The 25,165-nt window shown below is 44.5% G+C and overlaps 1 protein-coding gene and 1 pseudogene across 1 annotated transcript; one reads left to right on the top strand and one right to left on the bottom strand.

Annotated features, from left to right (window-relative positions):
- Positions 1 to 3,133: 3,133 nt before the first annotated feature.
- Positions 3,134 to 18,593, top strand: LOC123141193 (disease resistance protein RGA5-like; annotated as a pseudogene).
- A 2,644-nt stretch (positions 18,594 to 21,237) lies between these two features.
- LOC123143773 (BTB/POZ and MATH domain-containing protein 5) lies at positions 21,238 to 24,238 on the bottom strand. The gene is made up of 4 exons (XM_044562759.1): positions 23,980 to 24,238; positions 23,417 to 23,473; positions 22,016 to 22,176; positions 21,238 to 21,944 (listed from the first exon to the last, which is right to left on the bottom strand). The coding sequence occupies exons 3-4, from the start codon at positions 22,020 to 22,022 to the stop codon at positions 21,487 to 21,489; spliced, it is 465 nt and encodes a 154-aa protein (XP_044418694.1). The 5' UTR covers positions 22,023 to 22,176; positions 23,417 to 23,473; positions 23,980 to 24,238; the 3' UTR covers positions 21,238 to 21,486.
- Positions 24,239 to 25,165: the final 927 nt, after the last annotated feature.

Here is a 25,165-nt window from a genome sequence, read left to right on the forward strand (position 1 = left end):
GGCAAAAGCTTAATGCACCTCGTGTACAAAACTGAGCACCCTCCAGCAAAGTGTTAGTATTTCGAACAGAGGCCACCGCCTTCCATGCACAACCCAATTTTTCTACATTATTTCTACTTAAAACATTTTCTATGTATTACACACCTTTGGAGGTATGCTCAAAATTTTATCACTTTTTGAGTTGGTTTGTTATTTCTTAAGCATTAACTAGTTTTTTTCAGTCATTAAAAAGAGAAAAAGCTCTCTGGGTCCAAATAACTTGCAAACTAGTCCAGAATGAGATGAAAATTGGCATGGTGTCCTCATATGACCCTTGTAGGGCGTGGTAAAATTTTTAGAGCATTACGACAAGAACTTGATCAGTGTACAAACTGAACACTCTTCGACGAAGTGTTAGGGTTTACACAACTTAATTTTTTCACATTATTTACAGTCCAAACTTTTCTTTGTTTATTACACACCTTTGGAGGTCCCATGGTAAAATTAGGCTATTTTTCACTTGGTTTGCTATTTTCGAAGTATTAACTGATTTTCTAGCCATTAAAAAGGGCAAACAACTCTTGGGTTCCAAATAATGTGCAAACTAGCTCAGAATGTGATGCAACTTGGCATGGTGTCTTCGTGTGACCCTTGTAGGGTGTGGTAAAAATTGGAGACCGTTAGGGCAAAAACTTGATGCAACTCGTGTGCAAACTGGCACTCTCTCACCAAGCCTCAGGGTTTCAAGCGGAGGCCGCCGCCGTTCACACAACTCATTTTTTTTACATCATTTCCCCTTTAAAAAAATTTCTATGTTTAATACACACCTTTGGAGGCCCCATGCTCAAATTTGACCATTCTTTTAGTTGGTTTGCTATTTTCGAAGCATTAACTGATTTCCGGGCATTAAAAAGGGCAAAAAGCTCTTGGGTTCCAAATAACATGCAAACTAGCTAAGAATGGGATGAAACTTGGCAAGGTGTATTCATATGACCCTTGTAGGGTGTGGTAAAAGTTTGACAGCATCATAGCAAAAACTTGATGCACCTCATGTACAAATTGAACACTCTCTGAAGAAGTGTCAGGGTTTCGAACGAAGACCGCCGTCTCCACAGACAAGTTTTTTCTACATCATTTTCACTTCAAATCTTTTCTATATTTAATACACAACTTTGGAGGTCCCATGCTCAAATGTGAACACTTTTTGAGTTGGTTTATTATTTTCGAAGCATTAACTGATTTTCTGGCCATTAAATAGGGTAAAAAGCTCTTGGTTCCAAATAACGTGCAAACTAACCCAGAATGAGGTGAAAATTGGCACACTGTCTTCATGTGACCCTTGTAGGGTGTGGTAACAATTTGAGAGCATTACGACAAAAAATTAATGCACCTCATTTACAAATTGAACAGTGTTCAGCGAATGGAAGCACTCGCCTTCCACATAAAACTCTATTTTTAAAGCTTTTCCCCTTTAAACTTTTTCTATGTTGAATATGCACCAGTGAAAGCGCCGTGCTCAAGTTTGGACTAGTGTGCGTTAGTAAACATGATATGTTAAGCACTTCCCTTCATATGAAGGCCCGTGGCGGGCGGAAACTATTGCCCGCCACTGCTAATTTGGGGAAATTTTGGAAACATTGGGCACAGGTTAGCAAAATATTGTAATGGCGGGCTATAAAACTTCCCCACCACAGGTACGTCAAGAACTAGTGGTAGGCGCCATAAAATACTCGCCACTGTTGTTTCTGTTCCATAGCTAATCCTGTGAAAACTTAGGAGTAGCGGGTCAAAAAAGGTACCCGCCATTGCCGAGCCTTTAGCACTGGCCTGCACTTTCTTCCACCCACCACTAGAATTTTTCAAAAAGAGTTGTGGCGGATTTCAATCATTGTTCGCCACTAACCTAAGCTCAACTATAAGCCTTTAACCAGTACTACCTCTGTATAGGTGAATAAGTCATTCGCATAGTTCTAGGTCATCGATTTGAGCAATTAAATATGTGTTATATGTCATGAAAAGTATATCACTAGATTTCTACAGGGATGTAGTTTTTAAATATATATTTTTTGTCACGTATAATACATATTTAGATAGTTGAATCGTCGACCTAGAACTACGCGAATGACTTATTCACCGAGACGGAGGTAGTAGTACTTTATTCTTTACTGTTGCCGGATTTATTAGCCTACAAGAGTACCATGATTCTAGCTTGTCTTAAACTTATTTTTGAATGTTCATCATATGAAAACTATTAGAATTAAATAGTTATCAAACATGAGTAATAAGGAAAGAGAGTATACTGGTACTCTCTCTCTCTCAGTTTAGGCGTGCGCGTATCCCTAGGTCGTCAATTTGACCAACCTAATACAAGTCATATATTACAAAAAATATACCAATATAAACTTCAGATGTTCTATTTTCAAAAGGTATAATTTTTGTGTTATATAGTTTATATTAGGGTGATAAAATTGACAACCTAGGTATACGCGTAGGACTTGTAAACTGAAACGAAGGGAGTATCACACATCATACTAGTATGATACTGTATCATATTAAATGAGGTGCTAAAATGAGTAATGTAGAATAATAAATAAGGTTATCTAGGATACTAATTGATGTTATTATAGACTACAGAGTTATATATATTATCGTATGCATGATACTGGTTAGAGTTGAAACCTAGTTTTCTTGTAACTAGCCTCTTGGCAGATTCTGTCAGAGCTTTTGTTGAATAAAACTCCCCATATTTCCCGTCAAAAAAAAATGCCGCAATCTTGATTTTAGTTTTTTTTTTCTTCTTCTTTATAACAACAAGTGTGAAAGAGCGTGGAGCGGGACAAAAAGCATCGTCGTCTTGCTTGAATCACCCAACCGTGCCCACAAGCATAGAGATGCTCTCCAGTGCCTTGGTTGGAGTTGTTAATCTTGACGCGCTGATCTATAAGAGTACTATACTAATTAAATAAATTTGAAAAATGATTCTTGTAACTCCCAATACAGTGTACAGGCTGTTATGAGTAAACTAAGGGCAAAGCACCCGCGAGTCTCGAGGAAAACCTTACAGATGGGTATTTTTACAGGATTCCAGTAGTATAGATAGCACCGTTGAGTTAGCTAGCTCTCTTCACCAACCTTTGCTTACTTGTCGCACGCACACAAACGCAGCTAGCTAGCTACTAAGCAGAGAGAGGAAGGAGACTAAGCTCGAGATGGCAGCAGAAATCGTGAGCGCGACGATGGGTGTGATTAACCCCCTCATCGGCAAGCTCACTGAGCTACTTGGTGAGGAGTACAGAAAGCTCACGGGGGTGAGAAGGCAGGCCATGTTTCTCAAGGATGAGCTCAGCAGCATGAAAGCTCTCCTTGACAAGCTAGAGCTTGTAGATAAGCTTGATCCTCAGGCTAAGGAGTGGCGGGATCATGTCAGGGAGATGTCCTATGACATGGAGAATTGCATCGACGACTTCATGCATGATCTTGAAGGCGCTGATGGCAAGAAAGGCTTTGTCAGGAAGATGGCCCAGCGTCTTAGGAGGCTGGGGAGGCGTCATCAGATTGCCAACCAGATCGAGGAGCTCAAGATTCGTGCAGTCGAGGAAAATGCCCGACGCGAGAGGTACAAGATTGATGATTCCATACATTCAAGTTCAACTGTTGTTGCTGTAGATCCCCGGGTGTCGGCAATCTATGAGGAGGCAGCAAACCTCGTAGGCATTGATGGCCCAAGAGAAGAGCTTGTCAGCTGGTTGACTAATAGCGATAGAAAGCTTAAAGTGGTGTCCATTGTGGGCTTTGGTGGCTTGGGTAAAACTACACTTGCCAAACAAGTGTATGAAAAGATTGGAGGGCAATTTGAGTGCAAGGCATTTATTTCAGTCTCACAGAGGCCTGACATGGCAAGTCTTCTCAACGGTCTACGATCCAACCTTGGACTTGGACTAGGGGAGGACTCTCGTGCTCACGAGGTGCCATACATCATAGACCGTCTCAGAGAATATCTCACACATAAGAGGTAACTATTTACTTTGATCTGATAATTAGATGTACACTTTTGTATGATCTAACTTTGTATAATGGCTTTGTGAATAACTAGGGTTATACGTTTGATTTTAATATATTGCCTATTATTATAAACATATCACCATTCATCTTGCTTTTGGCATGGTTTAGTAGTTTTCTTAGCATGTTTGAACAATGAGGTCTTATCTTGACTCATAATATTGCATCAAGATAATACAATCAAATAACCGCACAAACAACCTCTACATAATTAGAATGTACAAAACCACATGAATGCACGTGCTCGCACACATGAAAAAACAACAACGGGTAGAAAAGTTAAGCCAGACTGCAGAAGAAGATACAAATAAGTTAAACAACTGTCAATGCGGCCACCCATGTGGGTTTAAAACATCCCAGGTCACCTGCTACGCACCATCTTAAATGGTTGTCAGTGTCCCCGTGGAGGTAGAGTAGAGAAGAATAGAACCAATGCGCATATTGGTAGATAACCTGCTGCTGAGAGGAGTTTTACCCTTCAAAACTAAATAATTGGTAAACTAAATCAGTCACATACATAGCCAAGGAGACCACATCAAGGCTGACGCACCCACCCTTATGATCGTGCTAAGCTTGTGGGGTATACCATCAAGCCAGTTACCAAACATGTTGGCGGTACGAGGTTGATAGAAATTAGACAATACTTGGATAAACAAATGGAGTTTGAAGAGTATATACACAATCAACTCTGATGTTGTACATGTAGAAAAAAGTCTAAAGTTGTACAATATACAAAAACTTCCGTCATACAATTCACTAGTAGAAAAAAGGCCTTTAGTCCTGGTTCTGGAACCGGGACTAAAGGGTCGTTACTAAAGCCTCCCCCTTTAGTACGAACCGGGACTAAAGGCCCTCCACGTGGCCGCTGCCTGGAGGTCCACCTTTAGTCCCGGTTGGTAACACGAACCGGTACTAAAGGAGATTTTATGATTTTTTTTAAAAAAATTGAATTTTTTTTTGAATTTTCAAATTTCTGAATTATTTTAACCTCTAATCTCTAATCACCCCTCATCACTGCTTAATTTAACCTCTAATCTCTAATCACCCCTCATCATTCCAAATCATCTAACTTCCCGGACGGTCACTCATCCTCTCACTACTCCAGCCTGAGCACGCTTAACTTCCGGGTTCTATTCTCCCTCGTTTCCAAGTCTGCACTTGTTGTTTTCCTGACAATAGTAAGATGTCAATCCTATTAACCCTCAGGAATTTAGCTTGAGCATGAAGTCATTTCTTGAATAAGTAGTTTGACCATAGTTTGACCACAGTTTGACCAGATTTGACCAAAATTTAAAAAAACTAAAATAATTATTTAGTAACACTAATATTTCTTAAATAATTAGTTTGACCTTGTTTGACCATAGTTTGACCACAATTTGACCAGATTTGACCAAAATTCAAAAAAACTGAAATAATTATTTAGTAACACTAATATTCCTGAATAATTATTTAGTAACACTAATACTTCTTGAATAAGTAGTTTGACCAGATTTAAAAAATATTCAAAAAAAAACTAAAATTTGAGCATAACTTTTTTCCTTTTAGAATTTGAGGATTCTAAAAATTTGCAAACAGGCCGTAGGCGGCCAAAATCGGATGCGGATTTTCGTGCTGAACATTTTGATATATTATATGTTTTTTCTGACATCGTATGCAAAAGTTATAGCCGTTTTACATTTTTCCTACACTTTTTGCAAAACATGTCCAAATTTAAGTTTTTAAATTTTCCTAACTAGTACATGTAGTAACATAACTACATCTGGATGGGGGGTAGAGTTTGAAAATGGGACCTTTAGTACCGGTTCGTGCCACGAACCGGTACTAATGCCTCAAACCCCATTAATACCGGTTGGTGGCTCGAACCGGGACTAAAGGTCTAACCTTTAGTACCGGTTGGTGCCACGAACCGGTACTAATGGGCATCGCACCCTTTAGTCCCGGTTCGTGGCACCAACCGGGACTAAAGGTCCCATTTGAACCGGGACTAATGCCTGTACGGTGCCCTAGCCGCTCGAACCGGGACTAATGCTCACATTAGTCCCGGTTCGTAATGCAACCGGGATTAATGCTCTTTTCTGGCCGAACCAAAGCCCTGTTTTTTACTAGTGATTTATGGTACAATGGAGTAAACACTAGTAGAAAAGGGGGCTTTTGTCCCGGTTGGTAAGGGCCTTTAGTCCCGGTTTTTGAACCGGGACTAAAGGGTCGTTACTAATGCCTCCCCCCTTTAGTCCCGGTTCTTACACGAACCGGGACTAAAGGCCGTCCACGTGGACGCAGCCTGGAGCTCCACCTTTAGTCTGGGACTAAAGGAATTTATATTTTTTTTGAAATTTTTTTTTGCGAATTTTTTTTTATTTTCAAATTTCTGAATTATTTTAACCTCTAATCTCTAATCACCACCCCTCATCACTGCTCAATTTATTCTCTAATCTCTAATCACCCCTCATCATTCCAAATCATCTAACTTTCCAGACGGTCACCCATCCTCTCACTACTCCAGCCTGAGCACGCTTAACTTCCGGGTTCTATTCTCCCTCGTTTCCAAGTCTGCACTTGTTGTTTTCCTGACAATAGTAAGATGTCAATTCTATTAACCCTCAGGAATTTAGCTTGAGCATGAAGTGACACATTTCACTGTTTGAGTTTGAAACTATTGTTTTAAAAAACAATAATTATTTAGTAACATTAATATTTCTGAAATAATTAGTTTGACCATTGTTTGACCACAGTTTGACCAGATTTGACCAAAATTCAAAAAAAAACTGAAATAATTATTTAGTAACACTAATATTCTAGAATAATTAGTTTGACCATTGTTTGACCACAGTTTGACCACAATCTGAATTTTTTTGAATTTTTTTGCTTCTCCAGATCTTAAAAGCCCCGTATCTTTTTTTCTGTTAGGTTAAATTCGGATGTAACTTTTCGAGTAGATGATTTTTCATATAAAAAACTTTTTCATCCGAGTTCGTATGCAAAAGTTATGCCCATTTTAAAAAATTCCAGAGAGATTTTGCAAATAAAGTCGAAATTCATATTTGTTAATTTTCCCAACAACTAGACCACATATCACATGGGAAACTTATTTTATTTTATTTTTTTGACATTTCCATCATTTTTTTTCTAAAACTGAAAAGGCGGTCCAGGGGGGTAGAGTTTGAAAATGGGTCCTTTAGTACCGGTTCGTGCCATGAACCGGTACTAATGCCTCAAAGCCCATTAGTACCGGTTGGTGGCACCAACCGGTACTAAAGGTTAGACCTTTAGTCCCGGCTGGTGCCACCAACCGGTACTAATGGGCATCGCACCCTTTAGTCCCGGTTCGTGGCACCAACCGGGACTAAAGGGCCCAGGTGAACCGGGACTAATGCCTTAGCCGCACAAACCGGGACCAATGCTCACATTAGTCCCGGTTCGTGACTGAACCGGGACTAATGTGAATATTGCCCTGTGACGAAAGCCCTGTTTTGTACTAGTGAAAGTTGCACTGTATCATTCTAAAGTTTGTGTCGGTAGTTTGTAAGTACATGTGTTTGCATATAAATAACTGTCAAAAATCAGGCGAAGTTATACACTCTTAGTATTGTAAAATCAATGGCATCAACTCCCTTGCCCAAGGTATCGACCTAATTAATTAAGTACCCTTCTATTTTAAACTGCTTCGTTTAGGCGTGTCTTGGTTTTAGAATTTGATGTGCAATTAATTGGATGTATCATTCGTGTTTTTTGGGGTTCAAAACAGGGCAATTTAAAGTGTCATATCTTTTCTAATAAAGGTAGCAACAGAGTTTTGCAAGGATAAGATGCATTTTCTAAATATTCCAAAAGTCAAGAAGTCAATGCTCACAAACAATATTGTATTGAAATCAATACCACATCATGATTACAAGTAATTTGTCTGGACTCTTATCCCTCAGTATTAATTGGTTCTTCTTTTTTCATCCACTCAAATTTCTTCCAAAGAATGCTTTGTTTTTCATGTGATGCACTCAACCTAAACTTTGTTCAAATTCAAGCTTGTAGAATTGGGGTGGACAAGACACTGCAATAACACATTTCCATATTCTTGTGTATTTTAGAATCATGTGAATCAAATAGGCCCTGAAGGAGATGGTACTCAATTTTAAATATATAATAGCATCGAAGTATTTATGTATGTTATGATAATATAATTGCTAATTAAATTACTTCATGAAGATGCTTTCCTTTTTTATGACTTTCTCCCCATTTCTGCTTTTCTTTTAAACTGTTAAATTAATTCGCAACCACATATTAATGTACTTGCTAGCCCGAATAATGTAGGAACTGACGATTCATGCTTTTTGTAGGAAATTCTGCCATATTTTTATTTTCTAGGAAATTTTAAAATGCATGTTCTCGTCGATTCATCTCTTTAGACCCATCTCTGCAATATCTTGTACTACTGTAGTTTTTTTTCTATAATAGACTAATAGATGTGGATATTTAGCCTATCAAAATTCTTATATGTCCTCCTTAGTACCCTCATTAATTAGTGACAAAACGTATGCGCACTTCACATGATGAGCCCAAAATAAGGAATTAAAATGGAGTATATTGATATTATTTTCATTGCCGGCATATCACTTTCCTTATATTGTATTGAGTTTTTAACATGTCACACATTTTATTAAGGTTGGATGTTATATAAACGTGCCAAACTAGTGTATATCTACAACCTATAATAATTTGCCCAATATGTATCTTATTATCATTTGTTGATGTTAGCTCATATCTGCAACTTTTATAGTATTTGAGTTTAATGTATGTAACATAAGTGAATATTTCAACAGGTACCTTATTGTAGTTGATGACTTGTGGGATCAATCTGCATGGAATATTCTCCGATGTGTCTTTGCAGAAGGTGGTAATGGTAATACAGTAATTGTAACCACAAGAGTGGATGATGTCGCTTGTAGGGCATCTCATGAGCACCATGGACACATTTATAGAATGAAGCCTCTCAACGATGAAGACTCAAAAAGGTTATTCTTTGGTAGAGTGTTCAGATCGGAAGATAGTTGTGCACCCCAATATGAAGAAGTTTCAACCCAAATTTTGAAGAAGTGTGGTGGATTGCCACTTGCAATTATAACTATAGCTAGCTTATTGGCTAGTCGTCAAGCAAAATCAAGGAGTGATTGGGAGAGCATAATGAAGTCTCTGGGCACCAATTCTGCTGCAGATCCTACCCTTGAAGGGATGAAGAATATATTAAACCTTAGCTACATGCATCTACCTCCTCGTCTCCGGGCATGTTTCCTTTATCTTGGTTTGTATCCAGAGGACCGTGATATTGAGAGGGATGATTTGGCTCGACAGTGGGTAGCCGAAGGCTTTGTCAGTAGTGTTCCCGAGCTAGATTTGGAAGACGTTGCTAAGAGTTATTTCAATGAGCTTATCAATAGAAGTATGATTCAGCCTACCAAAAACAGATATATATTTTTTCTTTTTCTTTTTTTTCGAAAAGGGGAATCTCCCCGGCCTCTGCATCAGAGTGATGCATATGGCCATCTTATTAACGAAATAAAAGGTTCCAACAAGGTTCCAAAGTCTCCAACTGAAAAGTAATCAAAAGGCAGCTCACACAGAGCTAAAGAGGCTGGACACACAGACTAGCCAAGATAAGACGCCACAACCGGCTGGCTAAAGAGAGATAGGTAAACTAATTGCCTATCCTATTACATGACCGCCATCCAAACCGGTTGAAAATATCCCGAGCTACCATCTCCCAGCGGATAGATCCAGTAACCAAATGCTCCCTGGCCTCCATCGGAGTGAGTAGCGACCATGAACGGATCACGGCCGTGGCTCGAAAAATAACCTGCAAAAAGTGAATACGTGATGTTCTGTTAAAAACCAAATCATTTCTGCAAGTCCAGATAGTCCACAACAAAGCGCAAACTCCAACACGAATATGTCTCGCTAATTCAGGCTCAATCCCAGTGAGCCATGTCCCGAATAACGTAGTGACAGAATTCGGTGGAGTAATATTAAAAGCAATGTGAACCGTCCGCCAAAGTACTCTGGCAAACGGGCAATCAAAAAAGAGATGTTTGATCGTCTCGTCCCGATCACAGAAGCTACACCTCGTAGGTCCTGTCCAATTACGCTTAATCAAGTTATCCTTGGTTAAAATAACCTGTTTATGGACAAACCACATAAACACTTTTATTTTCAAAGGAAGTTTGACAGCCCAAACATGCTTGGAGGTAGGAATGGAGCTCGAATTAATTACATCAATATACATTGATTTAACCGTGAATACTCCATACCTAGTCAGTTTCCAGCGTAATTCATCGGGTTGTTGAGAAAGATGGACATCCATTAGTCTCCGAACTAGACGGAGCCAATCTTCCCAACGATTGCCCACTAACGACCGTCTGAACTGAATATTAAGGGGGATGGATTGAAACACCGTAGCAACGAACACCTCACGTCGTTGAACAATGCGATATAAAGACGGATATTGAATGGCCAAGGGTGTCTCGCCGAGCCAAGTATCCTCCCAGAAGCGTGTACTAGCGCCGTTGCCAATAACAACCTTTGTCCTATTAAACAGAGATTGTTTGACTTTCATCAGGCCTTTCCAGAAAGGCGAGACAGTTGGCCTGACTGTGACCTGGGACAAGGACTTTGTCTGTAGGTACTTGCTGCGAAGGATTTGGGCCCACATGGCATCAGTCTCAAAAGAAAGCTTCCACAGCCACTTGCTAAGAAGGCATCTGTTCTTAACTTCAAGATTCTCAATACCAAGACCCCCTTGGTCTTTCGGTCTACAGATGATATCCCATTTTGCAAGTCTGTATTTTCTTTTTAGATCATCACCCTGCCAAAAGAAACGCGATCGATAAAAGTCCAGTCTTTTCCTAACACCAACTGGGACTTGAAAGAACGATAAGAGAAACATAGGCATACTCGTGAGCACCGAATTAATCAGAATTAATCGGCCTCCATATGACATGAGCTTGCCCTTCCAGCAACTCAATTTCTTCTCAAACCGGTCTTCGATGCACTTCCATTCTCTATTGGTCAACTTTCTATGGTGGATTGGAATACCTAGGTAAGAGAAAGGTAAATCCCCCAAGTCGCACCCAAACAATTGCCTATAAGCCTCCTGTTCGTCTTTGGCTCTACCAAAGCAGAACAGCTCGCTCTTATGAAAGTTAATCTTTAACCCGGTCAATTGTTCGAAAAGGCATAACACCAGCTTCATATTTCTCGCCTTGGCCAGGTCATGCTCCATAAAGATGATTGTATCATCAGCGTACTGAAGGATGGATACACCTCCATCAACCAGATGAGGTACCAAGCCACCCACTTGACCATTCTCCTTAGCCCTTCCTATCAAGATGGCTAACATATCAACCACAATGTTAAACAAGATAGGGGACATCGGATCTCCTTGTCTTAGGCCTTTATGTGTCTGGAAGTAATGACCAATATCGTCATTCACTTTAATTCCCACACTCCCTTTTTGCGTAAATGATTCAACCTGGCGTCGCCAGGCTTCATCAAAACCTTTCATACGCAATGCCTGTTGGAGAAATGGCCATTTAACCTTATCGTACGCTTTCTCGAAATCCACCTTAAAAATGACGCCATCTAACTTCTTGGAATGGATTTCATGGAGCGTTTCATGAAGGACGACCACCCCTTCAAGGATGTTTCTGTCCGGCATGAAAGCAGTTTGGGAGTGCTGCACCACAGAATGCGCAATCTGTGTGAGCCTATTAGTCCCGACCTTGGTGAATATTTTAAAACTAACATTGAGAAGGCAGATCGGCCTGAACTGCTCAATTCTCACAGCATCCGTCTTCTTAGGAAGCAGTGTGATAGTTCCAAAATTAAAGTGAAATAATTGAAGCTGTCCAGAGAACAGATCATGAAACATAGGTAGCAAATCCCCCTTAATAATATGCCAGCACTTCTTGTAGAACTCCACCGGAAATCCATCCGGTCCGGGAGCCTTATTATTTTTCAACTGTGCTATAGCATCAAACACCTCCTTCTCCGAAAACGGGGCAACCAGAATATCATTTTCAGCAGCCGAAAGTTGAGGCACATCCTCAGTTCTAGACTCATCAAGAGATACACAATTATCCGCCGGAGGTCCAAATAACTGCCTATAATACTCGGTTATATACGTTTTTAGGTTATCCTGTCCTAAAATAGTGCCCTCATCTTGTTCAAGTTGGAATATCCTCTTCTTTCTGTGCTTACCATTAGCAATCAGATGAAAGAATTGAGTATTCGCGTCCCCTTGGACCACTTTGCGAACCTTAGCCCGCAAAGCCCACTTCAATTCTTCTTCGCGGAGAAGTTCTTTCAACCTCTTCTCTGCTTCAGTTTTAACCTGGAGCTCAGCAGGCATCAAAATCGTGGATTCGGCCTTAACGTCCAGATTCTGTATAAGAGAGAGGAGCCTTTCCTTCTCAATCTTATATACCCCACTAAGATGCTTAGCCCAACCCCGTAAGAAGATTCTCAAACTCCTAATCTTATTTTGCCAACGCTCGACCGCGGTCCTACCGCCTACACCTTTCGCCCATTCCCTAGCGATCAGGTCTAGGAACCCTTCGCGTTCGAACCAGGCCATCTCGAAAGAAAAGGTGTTTTTGTTTCCCACGTGGTTCGGCTCCCCTGATTCAACGAACAGTGGTGTGTGATCGGAGAAACCCCGAGAAAGAGCTTGAACCGTCACAAGCGGGAACTTCTGTTCCCACTCAACACTCGCAAGAACGCGATCAAGCTTTTCGTATGTCGGGTTGGGTAGTGAGTTAGCCTAGGTAAACTTTCTACCAGAAAGCTCTATCTCCCTCAGATCCAAGCTTTCAATAATAGTATTGAACATGAACGACCACCTGCCGTCAAAGTTATCATTATTCTTCTCCTCTCTCCTCCTAAAGATGTTGAAATCTCCCCCAACTAAGAGTGGAAGCTGTTCGGACCCACAAATCCGAACAAGATCCGCCAAAAATTCCGGTTTAAGCTCGGGCTGTGCGGCACCATAAACCGCCACCAACGCCCAGTTGAAAGCATCAACCTTAGACCTGACTCGAAACTTAACCGCAAAGTCACCCATGACTACACTCCGGACTTCAAGCGAATCACATCGCACACCCAGCAAGATACCACCCGATCTTCCACGCGGAGGGAGGCAGTGCCAATCAAAATCAACACCACCCACGAGAGAGGAAAGAAACTGTGGCGCAAAATTGTCTCTACCAGTTTCCGATAGCGCAATAAAATCTAAACGATGCTCCAGAGATGCCTCAGCAAGGAACCTTCTTTTAGCCAAGTCTTTCAGACCTCTGCTATTCCAAAAGATTCCTTTCATCACTCATCATAAAAAAAATTAGAAGTCCGAATCCTAGACCTCCGACGAACTGTAGAATCGGGGTAAATTTTCCGCTTCCACTTACGCTTGGGTTTACTAGGTCCAAGCTCCGGGTCCTCATAACCGGAGTCAGCGGAACAAACAACTGCAGTCTCTATGGGCATATCTTCATCCTCAGACTCATGATTGGATGGTGCTAGATCGACACACAAATTATTGAGCACTCTAACCCCTAAAGCATCAATCTCATTGTCATTCATGGGTTTAACCGCTGCAATATTACGAATAGTTTCTAAGGCACGCTCCGCCTCCAAATCTAACAAATCGTTCACCGAATTAGAAATCTCACTAACTGTAACCCCGAGTGAAACTCCTAATTGGTTTGCATTATTTATAATCTCTTCATGAGAAAAATGCAATAAAGAGTTAGATATGTTGACGGACATACCAGAAGCGATTGCAGCATCCTGAAGCTTGGCGGCCCTCATAGCGCACCGCTGCTGCATATCATCCACCTCCGGGAGCTCGTGGACGCGAGCGCTGAACCGTCTCCCCGTCAAGACGGGGTCTGGGATCCTGCCAAAAGCAACGACCTCCTCCCTAGTAAAGCCTCGCGCTGAATCCCTCAAAGGATCTACCGAGGATACCGGAGGAGGAAGCTGCGGGCTCCCCAGCTCCACGTCCACGGGGACGAACGGGTAGGAGAAGGCGGGGGCCGCCTGCCCGTGCCCTCCTCCCACCCCACCTGCCGACGTAGGGGTGGCGGTCCTCCTGACCGCCGGGGAAGAAGGGAGAGCCAGGGCCACCTGCCCCAGCCCCCCCAGCGCTGAAGCTGGCTCGGGAGTCCCCGCCACGCCCGGGGAGGCAAGAGCCGAGGCCGCCTGCCTCGGGCTCCCTTCCCCAACGCTGGCCGACCCCACCAGGATCGGCGTCACCACAGGAGAGAAAGCCAGGTCCTCCTGACCCATGCTACCTCCCCCACAGCCGACCATTGCCTGCGTCATCGGTGTCGCCGGCGCCAGACTACGGGAAGGAGAAGTCGAGGCCACCCGCCCCAAATTCCCCTCCCCATGCCAACCTCCGAAACATTTGACACTGTCCGGCTCGAGACCACTGAGGTAGAAGGAAAAAGCTGGCCCACCTGAGGCTCCACCTCCCTAACCTCTCCCACGGACGTCACCGAGAGCGGCCCCAACAAACCATCCTCCAAAGAACTAGCCACAGCATCAAACTCCAACGGCGGAAGCAGACACTCAAAGCTATCATCAGACTCCACCCTGTCGCTCCATAGGCGGGGAGGAGCCGATGCTGGCTCGAAAGATCCAAACCGCAATGTATTCATAGGTACCGCCGGAGCCGAGGGAGACTCTACTCCAGAACCATCACCGGGAAACTGAGCATCCGGACTCGACCCATTAGCCCTCTCACGTCCCGCCTCATTATGCGGGTCCCCACGAGCACCGGCATCATCATCCCCCTCGTGCATATCCATAGCATCCCCGGAAACCACATCGGCAAACAGCTCCGAATCCTCAAACTCAATCTCAAGCGGAAACACCTCTCCCCGATAAAACCAGTTAACCATATCGGGGACAAAATCGATGTCCAAAACACCCACTAAGAGCCGGGCCACCCCATGAGAGCGGGTGAAGGCCATGTCCACATCCTCAGTCTTACCAACCATCATACCCAAACTCGCCACAACTCGAGCATCTGTCAAGGCCTCAGATGGGGCCCCTGAAAACCGCAGCCACACCTGAGTGAGCGGTTTGCCCTTAGGCTCCACCTTCTTCCACTCGTGAAACTCCAGGACGCACTTAGTACCCGGCACCTTGCACAACCCAAAACTCAACAACCTCTGCAAATCGTCCACCGTAGGGAATTCAACCCTAAACACATTGTCCTCAATCGGGATGAGCTCCCACTGAAAATCACCTGGAGCCAGTTCCTGAAGTCGCTGCACTATTTGAGCCTCAGACACCACTTCGCGGGTCGCTTTCACAAGCCCCGTCGTCAAACTTTGAGTCTCAGCTAGTGTCTCCCTCGCCGCCGGAGACTCAAAGAACGTCAGCTCGGCACAGTACACTCCGTACATCATGAGAGCAGGAGCCTGATCACGCAAAACCGGGCAATCCCCCATAATATGAGCCGTCTTACCACATGAGTTACAGAGTTCCGCCATGCACTCAGCAATAAAGTGGCCCTTCTCACCACATCGATAGCAAAGCATCTTTTCTTTCTTACGCGCCCATTTGGACGCCCTCTCAGACTCATTCCTGTCCCTAGCCTCCACAGCGGCTCTAGTTGCAGGAACATCCACGTTGGCCAAAGCCGTCACAACTTCCATAGCCTGGCTAGGCAACTCAGTCGACCGCACGGGATCCACAGCCATGTCCGAAACCTGATGGTCAACCACGGCCGTCGCCGGAGGCGGCTTGCGGGCCCGACCACGTCCACCACCGCGGCCACCACGATAGCCACGGAATCCACCTCTATGCCGGTTGTTCGGGCCAGTAGCCCCCTCGACAAAACCACCCGCCGGACCAAGGAAAGGTCTTTCAGCAGAGCCGTCACTCTGCCAAGCGTATCCGCGTCCACCTCCCGTAGACGACGAACCACGGTGCTGGCCAACCCCGTAAGCATCAACACCATCATCCCCCCACTGTCCTCTAGGCGGCCCAGTAGTACCACCGTCCCCCACGTCGGGCCTTGTCGGCGATGGACCCGAGCGTTTCTGCGCCGGTCTCGCGACATAGTGAGGCGGTGGCGCGGCGCTAGGCACAGCCGGCGCGACACCCCGCCCCACGGGAGCAGGCACCGGAGGTCTTGGGGGAGGGGCATCGCTCCCCGCAGCCGCAATGCCCGGCCTGGGAGGCCGCAAACCACCACGCCCTGCAGTCGGCACCGCCGGACCCTGTAGCGGCGGCCGGGCACTAGGACCACCACCCCGGCTCGCGGCAACAGGAGCAGGTCGAGGCGGACGGATGCCACCACCCCTACCCGCGGCGGCTACATGGGCCGTAGAAGGCGGGCGGGCAAGAGCACCACCTCCGCGGCCAAGGGCCGAATCAGTAGCCCCGGCCGGTGCAAGCGACCTAGGGCCGATCATCTCAGTAGCAGCCCCACCGGCACCAGCGCCCGGCGACGGGGCAACCCCACCGCGGCCAGTCCCCGGCGGCGGGCCGTTCCCACCGCGGCCAGTTCCCGGCGGCTGGCTGTTCCCGCCGCGGCCAGCACCACCAGCAGCGGCACTCTTGCCAGTAGGCGCCAAAGCTCCTCGGCCAGCCATGGCCCGGAGTGGGGGGATGCGCCTTGCCCGCCCCGCACCACGATCACAGAACCCCGGCCGGCCACGTCGCAAAACCCTAGATCGCAACGACGGCAGACTGACTCGATGATCGAACGTGCATGGGGCGACAGGAGGAAGCGAAGTAGTGATCGGGTTAGACTGGGCCTCATACCCAGCTAACTCCGGCCCAACCCCAGGCGCACCCAGCTCGCGGCCCAGGAGCGATTTCAAACGGTGCGCCCGCACCATCGAGATCTCGATCGCTCGCCCAGCCGGCAATGCCGCCGCGGCCGCCGCCTGCGTCCGGGAAGCACTTGCACGGCGCACAGGTCTCTTTTTCCTCTGAACCGTAATCCAAGAATCCGGCTTAATCAAATCAAAAAGAGTAAGATTGGGAGGACTAACCTTCGGGAGAGGACCCTTCCATGGCCTGATTGCCGTCGCCGCCGTTCTCCGGTGAACAACGCGACGGACCATCTCCTTCCTCTCGCCCGCGTGGAGCCCAACCCTCGCCGGATCGTCCACCGGCAAGATCTTGTCTACCGTCTTGGCAACCTCATCTTCGTCATAACCAGAATTGAAAAACTCGCAAAAAAGGTCGGACGGGGTCGGCGTCGGCGGTGAGGCCGCCGGGTCATCACCGTCACCGTCCGCATCCTCCTCATCCGATCCGGCCAGCGTCCAGAATCGGCTGCCAACGCGCGGGCGAGGCGCAGAAGCCGAGGACAGCACCCCGGCGGCCGCCGCCCCGTTCGCCCGCGGAGTCGCCCATCAGGTCTATCAGGCCTGATTGCGATTTACATAGAGAACCTGTCACAAGTCCGATCATTTGCACGGTTTGGAATGTCCATATATGCACCTCCTCTTGAGTCTTTTAAGCATGTCCGGGTGCTGGTATTTGAAGTGCCAGATGAGAGAATCAAGCTAGGCGCAATCTGCCACTTGTTTCAGCTGAGGTATTTGAAGGTTTCAGCAGACAGCGTAGAGCTTCCAGCAGAGATTCGAGAGCTTGTGCACCTGAAGACACTGGAGATGAACTGCTGGTCTGAATCAATAATCAGTTCAGATATAGTCCACCTGCCCAATTTGTTCCATCTGCTCCTTCCAGCCGACACAGGGCTACCTGAAGGGATCCGGAACATGACATCAATCCGCACCCTACGTTGTTCAAACATGGGGAAGAGCTCGGTGGAGGATATTACAGGTCTGGGCGAGCTGACCAATCTGAGGGATCTAAGCCTATCCAACAACCCTTACTGGGGGGACTCTTTGACGGTGGAGGGGATTGATGCTCTGGTCTCCTCAGTTGGGAAGCTCCGAGACCTTAGGCAGCTCTACCTCAATTGCCAACATGGTCGATATAAAGACCAGCTGGACTCGTTACCTGATCCTCCTTCCCGTCTCGAGGTGCTCGATCTGGTAGAGTGGCCGTTCTATGTAGTTCCCAAATGGATCGGTGGTCTCCGTTATCTCAGGTGGCTCCGTATGACCGTTGCTGACTTGTCGACTGATGAGCTGCGTATTCTTGGAGAGCTGCCCTCTCTTGTTCATACCATCTTGTCCGTTTTATGTCTCCCCAAAGACAAGATTGTGGTCGGCTCAGGGTCATTCCCGGTTCTGGAGGACATTTCCCTTTATTCTGATAAGGGAGATGTAGCAGCTTACCTGAGATTCGAGGCAGGAGCTATGCCCAGTCTACGAGCACTCGGTATCGAATTCGCAGTGAAGGGTTGGAGCGGCTGTACACCGAACGGCATGGAGCACCTTCTAGGCCTGGAGCAAGTCAACGTATGTGTCTACCGCACGCCCACCACGGACCAAGTGGCACTCGATGGTGTCTCCTCCGCGTACAGGAAGGCACTGGAGGTGCACCCGAGACATCCTACCTTTGCGTTTGAGAGGTAGTTTTTTCTTTTTACATTTTTTTTGTGTATTATGTTTAAGCACTTTAAAATCTTATTACCCCGCAAAAAAAAAAAAATCTTATTGTGTGTATTAGCGATTTTGTAGTTGAGCTTCTTTGGCAACAACCTGATGCACTCTCTCTTTTTTTTTGCTTCAGGATTGTTTTCTGATGCACTCTCGATCAGATTGTATGTACAGAAAGTCAGTTTAAGCGTTAACTGTACGTACCGGTACATCTAGCACCACACACTTGTTTTAAGATTAATGTTAATCTATGGCCCACCACCATGTATTTTCTGTGTATTAATTTCTCAAATGTCAGTATTCATTTTTAGTCAAATCACTTTCTAGTACTATTACAGGCCCCACCACATATCTTTCTCTCTATCTCTCTGCTCTACATGCATAGTCACTTTCTCTTCTCCTGTACAATAAATCAACTCTTTTATTCTACCTTGGTAAAGTTAAATCATGCATATCTTTTAAACTATAATTTTATTTTTAAAACTTTTTATATATTTGAATTCCTGGCGCCGAGCTCTTTAGAACAAGATCAAACTTGGATGCATTTCAAACATGTTTACATTTTGTTATTTCACCTTTCATATGTGAAACAAACCTTCTTTGACACGAGTGAAATCTGTTTTCAAAATCCTGGCGCCGGAGTGGTGGAAGGAAGTGCCGGTCAGATCCGAATCCTCCCAGATTTGATCTGGACCTTGGGGCAGATTTCATTCCGTGGCAGTCCCTTGATGCGGGTGATGGCTGTTGTGATGGATTTGCCTCTTGCACGGCATGGTTGCTTGCTGCGGATCCTTGTCTGGGTGGATGGTGGTTGTTGGGTCGCGTTCTTCGGCAGTGCGGGTGCGGGAGGACCATGTCAGCGCGGCTTCGATGGCAAGTTGCTGCAGTGACGGTGGTGCGAGGCTTCATGGACGGCACTGCCTAAACCTTGGAGGTGTGGAGATGTGTGGCATTATGGATGAAAATCCTGTCAGGTTGTGGTCGGGCCGGTGGCGATGGCACTCGTGGGTGTCGTCCCCTCCTTGGAGGTGTCACCGAGTGTGTCACCATCTCCCTCTCTCGCTTGGTGTTGGCAATTGTCTTCGGGTGAAAACCTTGATTCTTTGCTGGATCGGCACGACGGCGGCGTCCTCAACGTCGTCCCGCTGTTGGGAGCATCGTGCCAGGAGACATGGCCTGGATGTCCTATGTTGCGCTCCTCCGGTGTTTATCGCTGCCCATGATCGTTCTTCTCCGGCGCTATGTACGATCGTCGCTGGTGATTCCAAGACAGTGCCTTCCTCGATTCAGATCGAGTCCTGCCATCCTCTTGCTACCTCTTTTAGGCATTAAGAGGGGATGGTGCGTCGACAAGGGATGCTTGGCGGAAGCTGCTACTCTTCGGTATGACCGACGTCGGTTGAGATGCAGCGAGGTTTTCGGTTCTCGGCAGGCTCTTTTGCTTTGTAGTTTTGTTGTCGTTGTTGGCTGTCTTTGGACTAGCCGGTTGTGGAGTGATGCTATTCGTTGTTCGCAGCGAGTGGTAGTCGTCTTGTACTTGCAATTCTCTTATTCTATAAAGGTATGGTACGCAGTTTGCGTACTCTCAAAAATAAATTTGTTTTCAAAATTACTGAAATGGTTTGTTTTGTATGTGTGAAATCTGTTTTGAAATAAGTAAAATATGTTTTGCAATGTGCGAATTCTTTTTTCAAATGAGCGAAATATGTTTTCAAATGTGAAATGTGTGAAATATGTTTTAAAAATGTGAAATGTGTGAAATATCTCATATGGAATGAGTGAATTAGTTATTATGACTTGTGATTTTTGTGAAACAAGTCAGTGAAACGTAAAATGCAATGTCACCATGTGAAACTGATAATTTGGAAATGTGTACCAACTTACTTCAAAGGAGTCAAATATGTAAGTTAAAAAATGTGTAGTTGAAGTAGATGTGATTTTTGTGAAATAAGCCAGTGCAAAGTGAATTGTAGCTTCTGAAATTAAAAAAGAAGTATACGAAACTGAAATGTGAAACTAATGAAAATCATTTTATATGGAAGATTTTAAGAGAGTGAAATATGTGAAATATTTTCGTGAATTTGAAACTCATTTCAAATGTATCAAAAATCAGTCTTGTTTTGAAGGTCTCTGCGACACGAGTTCAAATACGTAGTCTTTAGTTGGACATCCAATGCTCTGTACATGCAGTATGCCTCTCTCCTCTCTCACTCTCCCACCTGACAAAAAGTTGTCTTTCTAGACGCCTTTTCTTTTTGTATTGTTGTGTATTTGCTAATCAAAGTGGCTTGCTTTTTATACGAAACAGTATCGCACTAATATCAAAATTGCAACGAGCGGTCGCGCAATTTTTCACTTTAATTGTATGTAGTACTCAGTGGACCTGTTTGATAAACAGGAGGCTCCTAGTTCGCGGGTTATCCGTGCAAACAATTATTACTTTGGACCATGTGGTCAGAAGTGTGCCGCCAGATTTTGCAAAAGGAAAAAAGAAAACACCTGACATAACGGTTTGATAAACAGGAGGCTCCTAGACCTAGTTCGCGGTCATCCACACAACTTTAGACCGTGTCGTCATAAGCGTGCTTCAAAACAGTTTATTGTTCGATTTGTGCTGCAATTGCTAAAACTACTGTCTTGTATGTTTTTTTTAACATGGTACAATCACAGACACTCGCATACACGCAGAGAACGGAGTTTCAAAGAAAAAACTGGACTGGCCAGCTCAAAGGAGAGCACAACTGTCTGGTCTACAACTACCCTTGTTCCTTAGTTTGTGAGGTTTTCGTTGTCGCTTTTCTGCAAGGTCTTTGGCCTGCCTGAGCATCGCCTCGTTTCAGTCATCGCTAGGAGCCTACCTCTGGGGGCATCATTGATGACTGTAGACCTCGATGGTGCACTTGATCACCAGGCAGTCATCCTTCAGGCACCCGGACGTGGCTAAATCAACTTTACTCACAAACTCAGGATTACACCAACCGCCATTGCTAAACAAGAATTTTCTAGATGGTCTGCTGAATTTGCACTTCTCCACCGTCGATGGAGATACAGGATCCTGGAGGCAGAAGGAGTAGGACGCATTGACCTCACTCTCGTAGGGCCTCATCAACTTGAGGAACACAGACGTGAACTGCCCATCATCAAACAACTGGGCAAGGCCGTTAGGGTAGTAGACGATAGCCCAATCGTAGCCGCCAACGCGGAAGGTCTCAGAGGTGAGCCCACTCCTTACTTGGACCAGGGAGTGGCCGACGACCTTAAATAGGTGCTCGCCTGTGTGGACGACCACCGTTGAGGAGGTCTTGCAGATTACCATGGCCGCTGACGCTGATGTCATGATTAAGAGGTTTGCAGAAAAGAAACCGCATGTATCGATCTCATTTTTTGGGACTGTTTACCTGACATCCGATTGAAAACTAATTGGTTTTCAATCAGATTTTCCAACCAATTGAAATATGACAGTTGCACGTCCTTGTCCGCTGTAAATCTGCTTGTCTTTGTCCACTGTATAGGTGAGCGTCCCTCTCTAGCATTACTCTCCCAGTAGACCTTCAGAAACCTGTGCAACAGAAACAGTAGACCTTCATGTAAAATTGGGTCAAAACACATGTGGATTGCCACTGTTCATCAGTACTACTGTCAAAAAGGTTGTTGGAAATCTAAAATTACTGCACAAGAATGCAGATTACTATATGGGTCATGAGCTAAAATAGTGAAAAGGGCAGAATCTACACAAAAATCTGATAATTGCTCAAACAGCAGCACTGTACATCCCAACTGTAAAAGAGGGTACCTACAAACAGGAGCACATGATCAAGCATGTATTACAGTACACATAGAATCTGAGTTTTTTAGCTGGCAAAACATTGTTTTAACATGCTGCAAATCAAGAACATAAGGACTGGAAAATGTTCAAATTACTATACCCTACAGATGAGAATAACAGAGGAGAACACGCTGTAAACTGTGCAGCATAACACTGTAAAAAAGGGCTAAGCAAAATAGTAAATCAACCTGGAAAAATTTCATGACCTAACATATAGAGACATGAATAATAAATTACTGTACCCTACAAAGGAGAATACACTGTAAAACTGTGCAACAATTCACTGTAATCAACATACATAGACATAAATAAACAGAGTACTTTCACCTGAAGCTGTAAACCATGCTGGAAACTGGCTATTAGCCAACATACATAGACATGAACAAATATATTACTGTAACCTGGAAGCTATAATAGCACATATATTCATTGTGACCTTGCTATCTACAAACTATAATTAATAAAGTTTGGCACTGTAGAATGTTCAACTTACTGTGACCTATAGGGTGTGTTTGGTTGAGCCTACCTTTGCCCCACCAAATATTTGGCTAGCCGAAATAGTGATCAAGATTTTGTGTGCCCATGAGTTGGCCAACTTTAGCTAAAAATGAACTAGAGTTGGTAAGGAGCCGTTGGCATGCCAAAATGTTGGTAACCATCTAAACCAAGACCAAAGTTTTGGTCATAGCCACAAAATTGGTAAGGTACACGTTGGCTACAAACCAAACATACCCTATTAGTTCAAATTACTAAAACGATGAACTACTTCCAAACAAACATCCAAACTGGCATAAAACAACAGAACCATGCACTACTAAGAAAAATACAAGCACTGACATCATGTTTCCTGCTACATGCACTACTGTTGAGCAAAAGGATCATTCATCCAAGTATAAACAATCCTGGCTACTTTTAATTGGCAAATGTACAGCTTCATGCAGGTGAAGCAAGCATTCAGGAAGAGGAGCTATACCTACAAGATGAAGAAGATGCATTCCTTAATGTACGGCCAATAATTGTCTTACTTCTCCTGAAAAAGAAAACCAATCTCAGTTGTGATGTATCTAACTGTTTTTCTTTTTCTTTTTGCTACCTAGCAACTGGATAAGGGTATTCGACAAAAAATAACAACATTGTCCCAGATTACACAGTTGCCAAAAATAACTAACACCAACCCCCAAAAGGTAAAAAAGAATTGAACTGGTACGGTAAGAGACTAAAATTTGCAGTCCCAACATTACGATCTGAAGGGGATATCTCAAAAAATATCGACACATTCATAAGTACACAGCACACACACCCTCTCAGCTTAGCGACTACTCCGTACATTACAGCGATATGTTACAAGCACAAAAACCTATCCCAGTAGAACACTAATAGATATGGCAACTAATGAGGAAGAATTTTAATACTAATAGAGTACAATTGGTCAAAACTCAAATCTGTAACTGTCTGTGTTCGCGTTCATCCAACCAGATCTAGAAAAAATACACTGGGAGATTCAAAGCGGGAGGAAGAGATGTAGAAACCACCCACCAAAGAACGCGAGACGACGGCCGACCAAATCTTCAATCACGCGGCGAGGGGGAGATCGGAATGGAAATCGCCATGGAGGGGTTGCTTCTGCTTGAACAGGGCAAGGAGAAGGGAAAGGGACAAGCAGATAGCGAGGAGAATAAGAAAAATTCAAAGGTGAAAATGACAGCGGCGCGTGGATTGACAGGTAGGCGGAAACTCGGTTGCGAGTAGGCGGAGCTTCATGGAAGTGATGCAAGTTCAGTGAAAACAGGCTAAACATCACAATTATGCCCCCCCCCCCCCCCCCCAGCCCATTGCCCCTCCAAAGATTTGGCCCAAGCTCACCGTCGGATCAAATATGGATGGGCACAGAAACATGTGTGCACAATTAACATTCGAGTGCTAGTTTTTCTCAAAAAAAAAACATTCGAGTGCTAGTCCCTCTCTCTTGATCATTTTGCTTCCGATGTTCGAAAGTACCCTTCTGCTCTCAGGTGCAAACGCGCCCGGGGAACTGCACTATCCTTCTCGTCATGGTCCTGGCACATGGTGCATTCGAAGCTATGCAACTAATCATAAAAAAAAGGCAGCCCGGTGCACAAGCTATGTGACTAACCATACTGTGCAAAATTGTCGTGTTACACTGAGGATATTTTTCTGAATGCCTTCCATTCACAAGACACCAAGTCTCTAAGCTTAATACGTATATGCTAGTTTTCACAATAGACACCCCCCCCCCCCCCCCCACACCCCCGCATTCTACATGCAAGGCTACATGAAGGGATACCAGATACTCCCTCCGTGGCAAAATTCTTGTCTTAAATTTATCTAAATACGGATGTATCAAGTCACATTTTAGCATTAGATACATCCGTATCTAGACAAATCTAAGAGAAGAATTTTGGGACGAAGGGAGTATATGTCTAGTGACTACTGCAGTTTGCTAATATAAGGTGGCTCACCACTATCCTTAATCAATGAAAGGTTGGTGAGTTTTCAAGAACCTTACACTCGCCATCCTTATAAAGCTGGTATTTTGGACAATGAAACGTTTGAAATTTAAATTTCACAATATTGTTCTATTATAGTATATTATAAACCTCCAAGAATATAATATTAAGAGAACATAATTTCTGAGGGTTTCTACACATACGGTTTACAATAAATTTAAAATGTACTCCCTCCATTCCTAAATATAAGTCTT

Source organism: Triticum aestivum, chromosome 6D (assembly GCF_018294505.1).
Source record: "Triticum aestivum cultivar Chinese Spring chromosome 6D, IWGSC CS RefSeq v2.1, whole genome shotgun sequence".
NCBI classification, from domain to species: Eukaryota; Viridiplantae; Streptophyta; class Magnoliopsida; order Poales; family Poaceae; genus Triticum; species Triticum aestivum.